The sequence below is a fragment of the Leptodactylus fuscus genome, chromosome 2 (assembly GCF_031893055.1).
Source record: "Leptodactylus fuscus isolate aLepFus1 chromosome 2, aLepFus1.hap2, whole genome shotgun sequence".
Classification (NCBI taxonomy): Eukaryota; Metazoa; Chordata; class Amphibia; order Anura; family Leptodactylidae; genus Leptodactylus; species Leptodactylus fuscus.
Window position 1 is genome coordinate 22,414,419 of NC_134266.1, and position 17,204 is coordinate 22,431,622.

Here is a 17,204-nt window from a genome sequence, read left to right on the forward strand (position 1 = left end):
ATTGGCCAGCCTTCGGCCAATCAGCGCTGGCTCTGCCGGAGGAGGCGGAGTCTAAGGTCGGACCTGAATGGAGACTGGTGTGGAGCGATCTTAGACTCCGCCTCCTCCAGCAGAGCCAGCGCTGATTGGCCGAATTCCGTACTCTGGCCAATCAGCACTGGCTAATGCATTGTATTGGCGTGATGAAGCAGTGCTGAATGTGTGTGCTTAGCTTAGCACACACATTCAGCTCTACTTCATCGGGCTAATAGAATGCATTGGCCAGCGCTGATTGGCCGAATTCCGTACTCTGGCCAATCAGCACTGGCTAATGCATTGTATTGGCTTGATGAAGCAGTGCTGAATGTGTGTGCTTAGCACACACATTCAGCTCTACTTCATCGGGCTAATAGAATGCATTGGCCAATCAGCGCTGGCCAATGCATTCTATTAGCGTGAACTGAGTTTGCACAGGGGTTCTAGTGCACCCTCGGCTCTGCTACATCAGATTGCTACATCTGATGTAGCAGTGCCGAGTGTGCATCAGATGTGTAGTTGAGCAAAACTGACTCAGCACTGCTAAGTCTGCATTCGCATAGGAATGCATTGGCCAGCCTTCGGCCAATCAGCGCTGGCTCTGCCGGAGGAGGCGGAGTCTAAGGTCGGACCTGAATGGAGACTGGTGTGGAGCTATCTTAGACTCCGCCTCCTCCAGCAGAGCCAGCGCTGATTGGTCGAGTTCCGTACTCTGGCCAATCAGCACTGGCCAATGCATTTCTATGGGGAAAAGTTAGCTTGCGAAAATCGCAAACTGACAGGGATTTCCATGAAATAAAGTGACTTTTATGCCCCCAGACATGCTTCCCCTGCTGTCCCAGTGTCATTCCAGGGTGTTGGTATCATTTCCTGGGGTGTCATAGTGGACTTGGTGACCCTCCAGACACGAATTTGGGTTTCCCCCTTAACGAGTTTATGTTCCCCATAGACTATAATGGGGTTCGAAACCCATTCGAACACTCGAACAGTGAGCGGCTGTTCGAATCGAATTTCGAACCTCGAACATTTTAGTGTTCGCTCATCTCTAGTCACTGCCTTTATGAAGGTCAACATGTATACCTCTTCTGCTGCTTCCCTCAGTCCTATGATCTGATTGACTTCAGAATGTTCTACGTCTACTCCCTACTTCTTGAGACTTTCCTTTTGCATGCTGTGCTGCCCTCATTAATATCCTTTGATGAACAGGTCACTGCCTCCCACAAGATCAGCGCACACTTCTCTTGCCGTCTACATGATCTGACTACATCATGATATTGTTTCGGTCTAATGCAGCCCAGTACTTATTAATTTTAGTCATACATGTGTCCAGGTCACCGCCTCCCAGAAAATCAGCCCACTGTCATCATTAAAACTCTTCTGCTGCTTGGTTATCTCCTCTCTGCATTGACGAGAAGCAAAAACCTCAAAACGGCTGTCTGCAGAACCTCTGCCTTGTGATTATTTTTCCCAGATTATGCCCTTAGGTTTCTTTTAGAACCCAGTATTAATCTATAGGGAGCTGCCTTCACCAATGAGATATTATTTGTATGCCTTACCCAGAATTCTTAGTCCCTAATAATAAGTCCCTAATGAGAGACATTAGCCCTTCATTCCCATGATCTAATACGGCTCGAGTCCATGTTCAATTCATGTATTTATAAATGTGTCCAAGTCACTGTCTCCCAAAAGATCAACATCATTTTCCTCCTTTGCTGCTGTTGTACTTCTAATGAAATGGCACTGCTCTTGTTGTTTGCTTCTGAACTTTGCAGATGTAATCTGTAAAGTCACTTCCTTCTCAAGATCATCACAATCTTATGCAGCTGTTGAGGTTCCTTTGATCTGACAATACTCTTGCTATTTGCTGGCTGTACTTAGCAGATGTAATATCCAGTCATTTCCTTCCCCAAGATCAGCACACTCTTATGCTTTTGTTATGATCCCCATGATCTGACATTGTTTTTTGCTATATCCTGTCTGAAACAACAACAGCAAATCCAATCTCTAAGTCACTGGCTTCCGCAAGATCAACACACTCTTATTTTGCTGTTATAATTCCAGTGATCTGACATTGCTCTTGGTATATGCTGTCCAAACCAAGCAAATGTAATCCCCAACGTCACAAGGTGAACACACTCTAATTCTGTTGTTATAATATTTCCATGATCTGACATTTCTCTGGTTCTATACTGTCTAAATGTACAGTAGTAAATGCAATCACTCAAGTCACTGCCTCCCACAAAATCAGCACATTCCTTTATGCTATTATAAATGCCATGATACGATAATACTCTTGCTATATGTTGTCTGAACCTAGCAAAAGTAATCTTAAAAGTCACTGGCTTTCACAAGATCAGCACACTATTATTCTGCTGTTATAATTCCCATGATCTGACATTGATCTGGCTCTATACTATCTGAATCTAAACGAAATCACTCTAGTCACTGCCCTTGACAAGATCAGCACACTATTATTCTGCTGTTATAATTCCCATGATCTGACGTTGCTCTTTCTCTATGCTATCTAAATTTACAGTTGTAAATGAAATCGCTCTGGTCACTGCCCTTCACAAGATCTGCACACTCTTATTCTGTTGTTTTTATCTCCTATGATCTGACACTGCTCTGGCTCTATATTATCTGAATCTACAATTGTAAATATAATCTCTCAAGTCACTGCCTTCCACAAGATCAGCACACTCTTATTCTGCTGTTATAATTCCCATGATCTGACACTGCTCTGACTCTATACAATCTGAACCTAGCAAATGTAATTTGTCAAGTTACTGCCTTCCACAACATCATCACACTGTTATTCTACTGTTGTTATTCCCATGATCTGACATTGATCTGGCTCTATACTATCTGAATCTAAACGAAATTGCGCTAGTCACTGCCCTTGGCAAGATCAGCACACTATTATTCTGCTGTTATAATTCCCATGATCTGACATTGATCTGTCTCTATACTATCTAAATCTACAGTTGTAAACAAAATCGCTGTAGTCACTGCCCTTCACAAGATCAGCACACTCTTATTCTGATGTTTTTATTCCCTAAAACTTCTCTGGCTCTATACTATCTGAATCTACAATTGTAAATATAATCTCTCAAGTCACTGCCTTCCACAAGATCAGCACACTCTTATTCTGCTGTTATAATTCCCATGATCTGACACTGCTCTGGCTCTATAGTCTCTAAATTTACAGTAGTAAGTGTAATCTCACAAGCCAAAACTCTCCACAAAATCAACACCCTCTTATTCCGCTGTTATCATTAATCTAATTACAGATGTGCATAGGTCACTGTCTCACTAAAAATCAGTTTACTGTCCTCTTCTGTTCCTATCATAAATCTCTCTCCTCCAGCGTAGTAAATGAATGATTTTCAGGAGAACATGCCCCCTCTGCTCCAGACCTCTTCAGTCGTTCCATATCCTCAAGGAGTGACTATACAGTGTGTTTTTATTGGCGATATTGTGTGGAGCGGTCATGATGAAGGGTTTAATACTGGTATTTTATGGTAGAGTGAAACAGAGGGACCGGCGCTCTACAAATGGTACTAAATCATCGGGGAGTAAATAGGATTGTCTGTGCTCAGGCTATTTATTATCAGCCCTGGAAACAGACTTTCCTTACAGTATAGAAAACACCAAAGACATGAATGAGATATTATCAGCCAGCCAAGCAAGTGATGATTCTCTCCAAACAAAAATGTTGTTTTATCAACTCTTAAAGGGCCAGGCAGCCAGATATCTCCTCTGCAGTGGCCACTACAGGCAAAATGTGGTATTACATGGTGTCTACATGCCCTTACAGGACAAGGTCCACCTACATGAATGGCTAGATGGTTACCAATATTTTCTCTTTACTTCCAGAAATCCAAGATTTCTACTTACGAGAAGATGTGGGCGTTCATGAGCAGTAGGCAGCAGACGGCACTTGTGAAGAACAACGATGAGGGCATTCAACGGGTTCTGACTACAGACTACGCGCTGCTCATGGAGTCCACCAGTATTGAATATGTCACACAGCGGAACTGCAACCTCACCCAAATCGGGGGGCTCATTGACTCAAAAGGTTATGGAGTTGGCACACCTATTGGTGAGTTATTCCTAATGACCACTAAGCTCAAGTATAGTCACACATCGCTGATACATGGACCGAAGTACAGACTGACATGTTTTATTGGTGTTTGCATTCGCACCATATGGTATAAATGGAAGAGTAAAAATTGGGCTTTTCTTTATTCAAGGTCAAGATTTGGTTTGCTACTCGTGCTGTGCGTTCCCCGCCTTGTAGCAGCCACTTATAAAGAGAACAGGGGTTCCACTTAGTTACGAAATTTTCTCTCGCCTTCTCTTGGCCCAAGAAACAGGGTATGGCTTGAAAAATCCCACCCAAAAGTAAGGAGTCCCATTCAGTTTGGTGGGATCCTAATGGAGCCCCAGAGCCCATGTGAATGGAAAGTGTAAAACCAGGGATACCCCATGGACACGATTGGTGCTAGATCACAACCCGTTCATTTTTAGACCAATGCACAAGGGAATGTAATCTATTTTTCCCATTATCATTTAATTTGGGTGACCATTCATATGTAAAGTGAGCTACTCACCATCTCCACCAACCCCAACCTTCTCCATCATTCGATAGATACCAATTCTGGTGCACTTGGATTTTTTTTTTCTAGCCCCCACCATTCCTGAGCAATCGGTTATGTTAGATTCAGCACCCAATATGCTAATTAGTCTCCCTGCTGTAAGAGGGCGGGCCCTAGACTGGCACTTCTATAGCTCAGAACCGCCCACCTGAAAGTAGAGAACCTAATTAGCATAGTGAATAGTGAAACTAACAGCACCTATTACTCAGGAATGGCGAGGGCTAGAGAAAAAATTCCAAGTACACCAAAAATGGTGGAGCTAATTGCAGGTTGCAAAGAGGTGGAGGTGGTGAAAGGTAATCTTCAATAAAAATACAGACAGAACAATTTTAAAAGCAGCGTACTGTAAAGAAGTTGTGTAAGATTAGAAACAGCACCACTCTTACTCACAGGCTGTATCTGGTATTACAATGCAGCTCCATTCAAGTGAATGGGACAGATGTACAATACCATTTGTAGCCTACAGACATGAATGGTGCAGTGTTAATGCCAGTGTCCTGTAATGACTCTCTAAGTTACAATCTCCACTCTGCTATGCGTGTATGTAAATGCAGACCAACCAAAGCGAGTGTACTTGTCATTTTACGTCTTGGCCATTGTGTTATATTACATTATTTGGGCGCTCCTCTAATACATGCGGCCTATTCGGTCACTTAAGAGCGCGCAATAAATATAAAGTTCACTTCTGAGTGATGGGTTTTGGGATGTTCATATATTCTGACTGCCAATGGTGAGAAAATTATTGTTTTCTGCGGCCATAAAACTCTGTTTATGCTGCGGGAATGACAATGACTGATCCTTGCCGGACCCCGAATACTTTTCGCAAATGTATAAATTATGATCTGTTTTTAACATAATAAACCGTTTCTGGGAAGTGTTGTTAGAAAATGCTAATACAAGTGACAGGCGCGGGGTGACAAATAGATCTCTGCGCTCGGACAAACAGAGAGGAAATAAAGGGCAGCGAAGGAGATGGATAGCGTGGGGTGGAATTCTGACAAAATCCATGAAATTAATTATGGCATATTGTTAACTCCTTAAGCCCCATAGAATGTGAGGTTTTCGGTCTGACCGATTTCAAGATAATAGTTATTTTTTACAATGCTATGACATGGGGGTGACTTTAATAAAGTTGGGTGGTATCGGTGGTATGACTAGTATGGTATAGGTCAGAGCTAGGGTTGAGCGATCGTGTTCGGAAAAGATCGGATTCCAATCGGCAATCGAGAAAATTTCACGATCGCCATCGGAATTCCGAACACTATCTTTTTATGTGGGATCGAGATCGGGGATTTTTCCCACAGTGCTTTGCTTAGCCTTCACACTGAGTATACGCTGTATACTCAGTGTGAAGGCTCCGCTGCAGTTCCATAGGAATGAATGGAAGCAGCCGGCACACAGCCTTAACGCCCTGCATGCCGGCTCTAGAGATGGCTGCTCCACTGCCGTCCTTCTTCTTGCCTCGCTGCCCCGCCTCCCAGGTTAGTGTTTAAAGCGCTAGGTAGGCGGGGCTTGTGGCTTAGGAGAGTGTGGGCGGGTACAGGGCGGGGAGACGTGACATCTCAGGACACTCTCCTAACCTGGCAGGGAGGGGGCAGCGAAGGAAGAAAAGCAGTGTGGAGCAGCAGCGAGGCGAAGAATGAAGACACGGGGCACAGGACCAGCCATCTCTGCAGGTAAGTGGACACCAGGGGGGAATAAGTAGCCAGAGGATTTAAAAAAAAATCCTCTGGCTACTTAGTGATTCACTACACAGCGTGGATTCTAACAATTAAAGCGTTCAATTATTAGATTCCATGCTGTATAGTGAATAGGATTGCTTTTAAAATCTGATCTCCGATTAATAAAAAAATCCCATTGACTTGCATTGGGATCGGAATTAGGATCGAGATCGGGTTCGAATGAAAAATGATCGGAAATCGGATTTTAAAATCGATCCTGAAAGTCAAGATCGGCTCAACCCTAGTCAGAGCCACTCAGCAGCTCATAAAGCCTGTACACATTGGTGAAATCTCAACAGTGATTTGGGGAAAAAATCTATCTAGTACCCAATCTTTGTGGTGATATCATTCCACGACATATACTTTTAATTTGGCAAAAGTTTCCAATATCAACCAAGGCTTCCATAACTCCTGTGTACTTTTTAGTGGTGCTATATTGAGAGAGAGAGAGAGAGAGAGAGAGAGAGGTTTAACTACCCCAAAGGACGACTTCGCCGATGTGTTCGGAGTGGTGGAGAGTCTTCCCTTTTTGTCTGTTGGACAAATGCTTGTCTGGTTCATGGTTATCCCTCCTGACCTACCATACGTATCCACCACTGCCATTGGGTTGGACCATTGGTGATGGCTTGTCTTCTGTGAAAACAAAGAATTGGGCATCTGGGAATTTATTTCGGGTCCAATTTGATCAAACAAAAATGCCTCAATTGCCCTAAAAAGTTGTTTAGGACACCCTGCCTGTGCCGGCCTAACACACTGACACAGACTGACTCCGATCTCTCTCTAAAATCTATCTCTCTATCCATTTATGCTCATGTTCTCAATGGGAAGACGATAGTAAACCATTGCCAGATACCATTGGTGGTGGCGTTCTTCTTGTGAAGACAAAGGATCGGGTATTATATCTGGAAATTACACATGGCCAATTCTTTATTGCCCTATTTTTCTTTAATATCTGCCATCGATGAAGAGTCGGGACACTCCCATTCACGTTAGATGATTGAGATTGCCATGTTTGGCCGAAATTCATCTACTATGTATGGCCATCTCAAGAGGACACAGGTCCATCAAGTCCATCCTATAACCGTACTGTGTTGATCCAGAGGAAGGGGATACAATTTCTTGCCAACTCAGATCTGGCAATATCAAGCCACATATTTGCTGTAAAGACTTTTGCAATTGGGTCTTTGGCCATGGCTGGTTTCTTAAACCACACCTAATGATGGATTGTGTCTGGTATTGTAGTGGACGGATCTTTGACGTGAATAGGGATGATCTGTAATACCATACACAACCCCGCAGCAGATCTTTTCTTATCCTAAACATTAAAATACAATTTGACCACTTTAAAGGGATCCTATCATTGAATACCCCTTTTTTTCTTGATAACACGTCGGAATAGCCTTAAGAAAGGCTATTCGTCTCCTACCTGTAGATATCTTCTCCGCACCGCCGTTCGGTAGAAAACTGGGTTTTCTTCAGTATACAAATGAGTTTTCTCACAGCACTGGAGGCGGTCCCCAGCGCTCAAACAGCACTATGGGCGTCCCCAATGCTGCGAGAGAACTCTCCAGTGACGCCTCCATCTTCTTCAGGAACCCGCCTCTCTGCACGTCTTCTTTCATCCTGGGTTTTCAATTTTCTAGACCTCGTGCAGAGCCGAATGCACATGCCCAATCCACAAGAAAATGGCCGCTTACACAGCTTACAATGTAAGCAGCCATTTTCTTGTGGCCCGAGGCCTAGAAAATTGAAAACCCAGGATGGAAGAAGACACGCAGAGAGGCGGGTTTCTGAAGAAGAAGGAGGTGTCACTGGAGAGTTCTCTCGTAGCATGGGGGATGCCCCCAGTGCTGCGAGAACTCATTTGCATACAGAACGGCGGTGCGGAGAAGACATCTAAAGGTAGGAGACGAATAGCCTTTCTTAAGGCTATTCTGACATGTTATTGAGAAAAAACTGGTATCCAATGATAGGATCCCTTTAATACCTTCATTGATTTGTTGCTCTCAGTATCAGCAATGAGACTAGGGCTACCCTACAATCCTAAGATTTCTACTTCTAATATCCCTCCAGGTTCTCCATACAGGGACAAAATCACCATCGCTATTCTCCAGCTACAAGAAGAAGGGAAGTTACATATGATGAAGGAGAAATGGTGGCGAGGGAATGGCTGCCCAGAAGAGGACAGCAAAGAAGCCAGCGCCTTAGGAGTGGAGAACATTGGTGGTATCTTCATAGTCCTCGCAGCAGGGCTCGTTCTGTCTGTCTTTGTGGCCATTGGAGAATTCATCTATAAATCCAGGAAAAATAGTGATATAGAACAGGTGAGGACAAGATTGTCTATGGGCTAATGAATATGAGATGGACATGGCGATCTAATGGGGTAGGGAATGGAGTAGCACCCTGTGTGAATCTTTAGGGTACAGATCTATATAGACCCATATTATTCCTTTATATAGAAACACATACCATTTTTTTTCATACAGATTCACGTGGCCTCCATGAGAAAACCAATTTTGGCTTTCACCAATGCATTCCATATTATGGAAGTATTCTCCCCCGGAAGCACTGATGGATTGCCAATAGGTCCATGACATGCACCCATATAGACTCTGTGTTGACACAGTTAACGTCCATGCATGGAATTTTGTCCATATTACCTGTCATGTGAATAGGTGAAAAGTGTTGCTCTTGGGGCAACCCCTTTAAAGAGCACATTTCACCACCTCCATCCTTCATTAGCTGCCACTCCACTGATTCCAGCGCAGTTGGAATTTTTTCTCTAGCCCCTACCCTTCCTGAGCAATCATTTTGTGTTAGTTTCAGAACCCTATATGCTAATTAGACTCTCTATTGTTAGGTGGGCGGCCCCCAACTCTACCCCAGGGAAAAGCATAATAACTGGGGAAACTAATAGCACTGATTGCTCAGGAATGGTGGGGTCTGGAGAAAAAAATCCATCTGCATCAGAAGCCTATGACAGAGGTGGAGGTGGTGAAAGGTCCTCTTTAAGAAATTAAAAGGAGTGTCCAGGAACTCCAGATCTCTGGCAGGAGGCTGGGGAAGGTGAAAAATTAAAAAAACATATTCACCTATCCTCGGTGCTCCGGTATTCATTGCCGCTGGACCAGGGCAGAAGTCCTTGCTGGTCCCGTGTCCTTTCCTATAACCGCTGAGGCCACTGATTGTCCACATCATTCACGTGCAGGGATGAGTTCTGCCGAAACAACCCAATGGGTGGCGCTGGACACCAGCCAGAGATAGGGCACACTGGAGCATCGGGGACAGGGGAGTATGTTTTTTGGCTTTTTGTTTTTTTGCCGTAGACCTGGAATTCCTGGACAACTCCTTTAAGCTCAGCATTGCCCAAATTGACGTTCCTGCACCTTGAAATTTTGTTTTTTCAAGCTTTTCTCCTCCTTGCATGTGACATTACATTTTTCATATATTTTAAGACTTTCATTTTTATCGTCTGTACATGAATTTCTGGATATTTTGCATTTGTTTCATTATTTTTCTTGCTTTATTATCCTGGGTTCTTTATGCTGTAATTATTCTATCATTGCCATAGGATTTCCATTATTATTATTATTTATGCATGTTTTTTCTTTCTTTCATTCCTTGTGCATGCAAAGGCCTTTTGTTTCTTTTATGGGCTGCAATGTAAACCCACTCACCCGTCCAACTCAACTTCGGGGACCACTCTATCCACGGAATTAGACTGTGGCAAATTGCTTCGGGAGGAAAGAGGAATACGAACACAACCCTCTATACACACAGTATAATGTACATGGAAGGTGTGTCCCAAGGTCCGTGCAAATGTTCCGTGTTTTTGGTATCCAGTTTATTGCAACCTCTGGGTCAGTAACAGATGTGACAAATGACATGAGCTCATTGCGGTAAAAAACGAATGGGAAGTTGCTGGGTTATACATTTTAGGTCTGTCCGAGGTCTCGAACCCAGGTTCTTGTCTGTGAGGGGCAGGCACCCTGAGCCACAGACTCAGCTACACTCAATGGGAGAATTTCTCTGACCAGAGGCTTTATACCAATACATTACCTATATAAAAAAAATATTACTGAAGTTTTTGGTCATATAAATTCTCCCATTGAGAATTTTTAAGCTTGTGAGTGTGTCCGCCTCTCATGAACAAGGCTCTGGGTTTGAGACCTGATAAAACGTCAAATAGATTGTGGATCTTCTCTGTAATTTACTTTATGGTGGAAATAGAAGACAAGGCTTGTGACAATGTCTGCCTCTCAGCCATAAGTCACGCCCCCTTGGCTGAGACCGCCCACTTGACAGTAGAGTCTATTTCATGCCAGGCACCAAAACTAACTGCACTGTTTGCTCAGGAATGGTGGGGGCTAAAGAAAAAACTCCAGCTCTGTCAGTATTAGTGCAGCTGCACATCTTAAAGGATGCGGAAAAAAATCAGGGGTGGGTGTAGGTGGTGAAATGGTCCTGCTTAAAGGGATTTCTACAGTATTTGAAGTAGTGACTCAGGATGTTTGTCATGTTACTGTACAACACAAGTTTAATATGGCTCCTTGGAGTTCTAGTGCGTTCTGGTGCGTCTTCCCATGAACCCAGGATCTGTCATGGTATTGGACCCTATAAACCCGTTTGGACCCCAATCACTTACTATGGTAAATTTTTGCATAAAAATTCTCCTACAAGTTATTAGAATGTAATAATCAGGAGATACGTCCAAAGTATCCGACTTTATAACCGACCATCCATAGTCATGACGGCCTGGTCTGGATTAGTCCCTTTTTGTTGCCCTTTCGGGCTAGTTCCGGTCTCCATATTGGTTTACGTCGTGATTCTTCGACCACCCATGGAGAAGGGACAGCTTGGACAGGGCTGACGGTGACTTCATATATTTCTATCTCCAGAGATATATTGTGCACAGAAATAGCATACGGGCCACATTTGCTGAAGTCAGCGAGGATCTCTTCCATTAGCTTTATTCCTTCTAATAACCAACCGGTGAGAGGTCGGAGGTCGCCTTCATCTTATATCATTTCTCAACTCGGTAGAGAAAAAAAAAAAGGCCTAATGTGGATCAATTTTAAAAAACAAATGGAAAGGTTGTGTTGATCTGTGAAAGGTCACATGTAATTGCTGCATACAGTGGAAAGGTCTGCCGGAGCAGCGCTCACGTCTAAGTGCTGGCTCCCTGCAAGTAAGATCCGGCACATTTATCATCTCCACAAGATGTAAAAGCTTCCTGTGCAGATAAAGAGATGCGCAAATCCTCAAGGCAAGGCGAACCAAATGGTCTTAACCTCTTCAGGACCTGAAACTTCTGACCGTTCCCGACCACATCAAAATGTTACCTTGTAATCTAAAACCAATTTAAGGGTAAATATGAATTTACAAATAAAAATATTTGTAGATATTACATGAAAGCGATAAGATAAAACAAGCGAAGATAAAAAAAATATAAGTAAAAAAAGTTGCCACATCACCACTGTCTTAAAGGGAATGTGTCATCAGAAAAATTGCCTAATGTTAAACATATTTTTTTACATTTTTTTATATATTTTTTTAAACATTTTCCATGTACGATCTGTGTTTTTTAAAAGTTACCACATACTGCAATTTTCAGTCTGACCACTAAGCCTAATGATAGATTGACAATTGCCATTTTTTGTAAGGGTTTTCTTTGGAGCAGTCACCTCATTTCTATCACTGACAAGTCAGGTAACATAACAGAAGATAATCAGGGGCAATGCTATTGTGAGTGCAGACGTGGCCCTGGAGCCTAAAGGGGGCCCATTAGAAGATACCATTATTATAAAAAGCACATGGAGGCCCCATTACATATTTTGCATTGGGGTCCATGAGCTTCAAGTATTAGATAAGTAGAAGATAGCACCTTTATAGATAACACCCCTGAGCTATCATTGCATTCACTACTAAGATTGAGTCGATCTTGAGATTTCAGGATCAATTTTAAAATCCGATTTCTGATCATTTTCCAGGCGATCCCGATCGTGAAATTTGCTCGATCACCAATCGGGATCCGATCTTTTCCGATCCCGTTCGCTCAACCCTATTCACTACTAAGATCATATCACAGCTTATCTCCTCCCCCTCCCACTCCCCCATCACTCCCACCAATGGTTTTCCTTAGTATGACCTTATAACCTCTCCATTGATCCCTTGCCACAACTGGTCCTTCAGTGTTTAGGTCCTTAGGTCACATGAGTATGGCGGGACATATGGCCACCACTGCGGACTGTGATGTCATTGTAGACATGTAATTGCAGCGGGCCGAATATAAATCCATAAAGTTAACTCTTTATTTTCCAGTTTGATGGTATTTCTTATTATTGCGACTTTCTTCTAGGTATAAGCTTATAAGATTTGCCTTGCGTTGCGGCCCCGGCAGTGTCTGAGCTCCCTTTGTCTCTGATGTAGGCTTGCTGGAGGACATATGTTTCCACCCTATGGGACGTGTAACTATCCGTGTCTTTTATGTGCACTTTACACTCCCAGCGTGTTGTCTATGACATTTCTGACATGTTATGTGATTGGGAACGTTGCAGATTCCGTCTGCTCCTGTGATCCTTACACCCACATCCAACCTATTCCCAATAACCTTTCACTTCTTATTTTTCATTGCTTGTTTCTTTAATATGTCTTGTAGCTTTCTTCTCTAACCTCCTGCCGCACCGAATGACCTCAGCTACATTTACTCTGGAATTAGAGGATGAAATGTTCTCGACCGTAAGCTCCAGCGCAGATAATTCGGCCTTCAGTCAACCGAATCACAGCGCCCGCATCTAAAGTTTTTTTTTTCCCCGAGCACAGGACATTCAGAGCAGGGTTTTGTTACTCGGGGCACTTATGGCTATGGAATTATATAGGATTAACGTGTCGGATCTCTTAGAAAGTGAAATTCTATTCATTTCTGAAATATTCTCCCAATTTTCAGGCCCCAGAAGCCCTGTTATTCTGACTCTTGGTAGGGCTAACCAATTTTTTGGTGCACTCCAAGAAGAAGTGCCCCACAAAAAGTGCACCAGGTTGCGGTCCATCTAATAAGAGAAGGGCCCCCAAACCTCCAAGCCAAAAGGCCCTGAGAGGGTCAAGGATTAGGTTTGCCGAGCTAAGCAAGGTCCAATCTTGCTACCATCTTCTACAGGGGCTTTCACCCCATTGTCCAACTGGTTGCCCCACCCTCCACAAAAGAAGACGTGGGGCCAGGATTGCAGAGGACGGAATCAATATAGTCACACAATTACTCCTCCTAGACCTCAGGAGGAATCCAAAAGGGCATCTGCATTGCTTGATCAAAATGGACAAACCAGTGAGAAACACTGAGTTAAAAAAAACATAAACTTAAATAGTGAATTCACCCCAAATTTATAAAAATTCCCCATTGTGAGGACAGAAGACCGGGGTAATAAGGGAGCCGCAAATGTGCCATAATCTCATTGGGTTCCAATGCCCATTGAGCTCAGGCACCCCATGGTAACCTCTCCTGGGGCACTTTTGCACCGTGGGCTTTTAAGATACATGTGCCCTGCCTTTGATCTGGTGGCCCAGTGGCCACTTACCATGGGAGCCTTTACACCAGGGGCCTATGGCCTGCTACTATGTGTTTCTCTGCCTTGCACAGTGGCGCTCTGACACCCCCAATAGTGGGCCGGCTTTCCGCTGATGGAGGGGATCACCGACCGTTGATACACAAAGGAGAGATGAGGAGACAGTACTATCTGTGTCTGCATCATTTACAGGGAAAGCCACGGACGCAGTACTATCTATTCCTGTATATATCACCGTGAAAGACAGGGAAGCAGTACTAGATGAAACCAGAACTTATGAGACAGGGAGGAAATACAATCTGCCTATTTCAATTACAGGGAAAGACAGGGTGGCAGTACTATCTGTGCCTACATCATTTACAATTAAAAACATCAAGGCAGTACTATCTCTGTGCCTAATGTGTGTGTGTATATATATATATATATATATATATATATATATACCTGTATAATTTGCTGTGGAGAGGCAGTCTGTGTTTAATTCTTATATAGAGCGAGACAGGAAGGCAGTACTATCTGTGCTTACATCATTTATAGGTAAAGACTAGAGACCATTACTATATGTGCCCACAGTATTTATAGGGAAAAACAAGGAGACAGTACTGTGTGTGTTTACATCATATACAGGGTACAACAGGATGGCAGTACTATCTGTGCCTACATCAAGCACAGTTAGAGATAGGATGGCAGTACTACCTGTGCTTATATCAGTTAAAAGATGAAAATTAAAGGCAGTACTATATGTTATATATAATTTATCAGAAAAGAAAGGCTTATATAAGGAGAGACATGAAGACTCTGAGTCCCTTGCATACTGCCATACATTAATATTATAAAACCCCTTGCAGCGAGTTCTTTAGCCTCCCCTAGTGGTGGCTGCAGGCAGCTAAAATTTTATTTTAAATTCTGTGCCCTCATCCATCAGTCTTTGGATAACACATACAGGCACACTCCTCGCCATGCTATGGATAACACATACAGGCACACTCCTCGCCATGCTATGGATATCACATACAGTCACACTCCTCGCCATGCTATGGATATCACATACAGTCACACTCCTCGCCATGCTATGGATATCACATACAGGCACACTCCTCGCCATGCTATGGATAACACATACAGGCACACTCCTCGCCATGCTATGGATAACACATACAGGCACACTCCTCGCCATGCTATGGATATCACATACAGGCACACTCCTCGCCATGCTATGGATATCACATACAGTCACACTCCTCGCCATGCTATGGATAACACATACAGGCACACTCCTCGCCATGCTATGGATAACACATACAGGCACACTCCTCGCCATGCTATGGATATCACATACAGGCACACTCCTCGCCATGCTATGGATATCACATACAGGCACACTCCTCGCCATGCTATGGATAACACATACAGGCACACTCCTCGCCATGCTATGGATATCACATACAGGCACACTCCTCGCCATGCTATGGATATCACATACAGGCACACTCCTCGCCATGCTATGGATATCACATACAGGCACACTCCTCGCCATGCTATGGATAACACATACAGGCACACTCCTCGCCATGCTATGGATATCACATACAGGCACACTCCTCGCCATGCTATGGACAACACATACAGGCACACTCCTCGCCATGCTATGGATAACACATACAGGCACACTCCTCGCCATGCTATGGATAACACATACAGGCACACTCCTCGCCATGCTATGGATAACACATACAGGCACACTCCTCGCCATGCTATGGATAACACATACAGGCACACTCCTCGCCATGCTATGGATAACACATACAGTCACACTCCTCGCCATGCTATGGATATCACATACAGGCACACTCCTCGCCATGCTATGGATAACACATACAGGCACACTCCTCGCCATGCTATGGATAACACATACAGGCACACTCCTCGCCATGCTATGGATATCACATACAGGCACACTCCTCGCCATGCTATGGATAACACATACAGGCACACTCCTCGCCATGCTATGGATAACACATACAGGCACACTCCTCGCCATGCTATGGATAACACATACAGGCACACTCCTCGCCATGCTATGGATTACACATACAGGCACACTCCTCGCCATGCTATGGATAACACATACAGTCACACTCCTCGCCATGCTATGGATAACACATACAGGCACACTCCTCGCCATGCTATGGATAACACATACAGGCACACTCCTCGCCATGCTATGGATAACACATACAGTCACACTCCTCGCCATGCTATGGATAACACATACAGGCACACTCCTCGCCATGCTATGGATAACACATACAGTCACACTCCTCGCCATGCTACCTCTGACTCTAACAAGCCCCAGACATAAGTTATTTTATGTGCTATTTTATCTAGACAGCGGCGAAGCAGAGCCCTGGGTGATCCGGCCTCACACGGAGATACAGAACATTTCTCTCCCCTGTAGTCATTTCCACCTGAACGTTCCTGAACCTTCTACAGCGCAGGCAGCACAAAGGCTGATTAATGAACTGACACCGACTGGCCAGGAACGGCTGACCCTGTCACCTACTCCGCGGCCATTATAGAGCTCGCTGCCAGCGCCAGCCAAGGTCTCAATCAGGGACAGAGAAGAACTTTCTGCCAACTGTAAAATACCTGGAGAGATGAAATAAATGTGAAACCTCAGCGATATACTGTACAGGCTGCTATATCTAGGTCTATCCGTCTGATTTATATCTAGTTTATGGCTATCTCATATCTATCTATCCATCCATCTATTATCTATCAATCTATGTACACTGTAGATAGATCGATAGATACTGTAGATTCTACAGTATCTATCAATCTATCTATCTCATATCTATCTATCATCTACTGTATCTATCTCATATCTATCTATCTATCTATCTCCTATCTATCTATCTATCTATCTATCTATCTATCTATCTATCTATCTCATATCTATCTATCTCCTATCTATCTATCTATCTATCTATCTATCTCCTATCTATCTATCTATCTATCTATCTATCTATCTATCTATCTCATATCTATCTATCTCCTATCTATCTATCTATCTCCTATCTATCTATCTATCTATCTATCTATCTATCTATCTCCTATCTATCTATCTATCTATCTATCTATCTATCTATCTATCTATATATCTCATATCTATCTTTCTATCTATCTATCTCCTATCTATCTATCTATCTCATATCTATCTATCTCCTATCTATCTATCTATCTATCTATCT

The 17,204-nt window shown here is 43.5% G+C and overlaps 1 protein-coding gene across 6 annotated transcripts in view; it reads left to right on the plus strand.

Moving 5' to 3' along the window:
- Positions 1 to 17,204, plus strand: part of GRIK1 (glutamate ionotropic receptor kainate type subunit 1) — a 266,952-nt gene that overhangs the window by 242,735 nt on the left and 7,013 nt on the right. For 3 of the 6 annotated variants that reach the window (XM_075263453.1, XM_075263457.1, XM_075263459.1), the window contains 2 exons: positions 3,892 to 4,117; positions 8,468 to 8,718. In XM_075263453.1, coding sequence (XP_075119554.1) covers positions 3,892 to 4,117; positions 8,468 to 8,718 — 477 coding nt within the window. Of the gene's footprint in view, positions 1 to 3,891; positions 4,118 to 8,467; positions 8,719 to 10,029; positions 10,204 to 17,204 lie in introns of all 6 variants that reach the window. The other 3 variants (XM_075263454.1, XM_075263458.1, XM_075263455.1) reach the window with 2 other exon arrangements.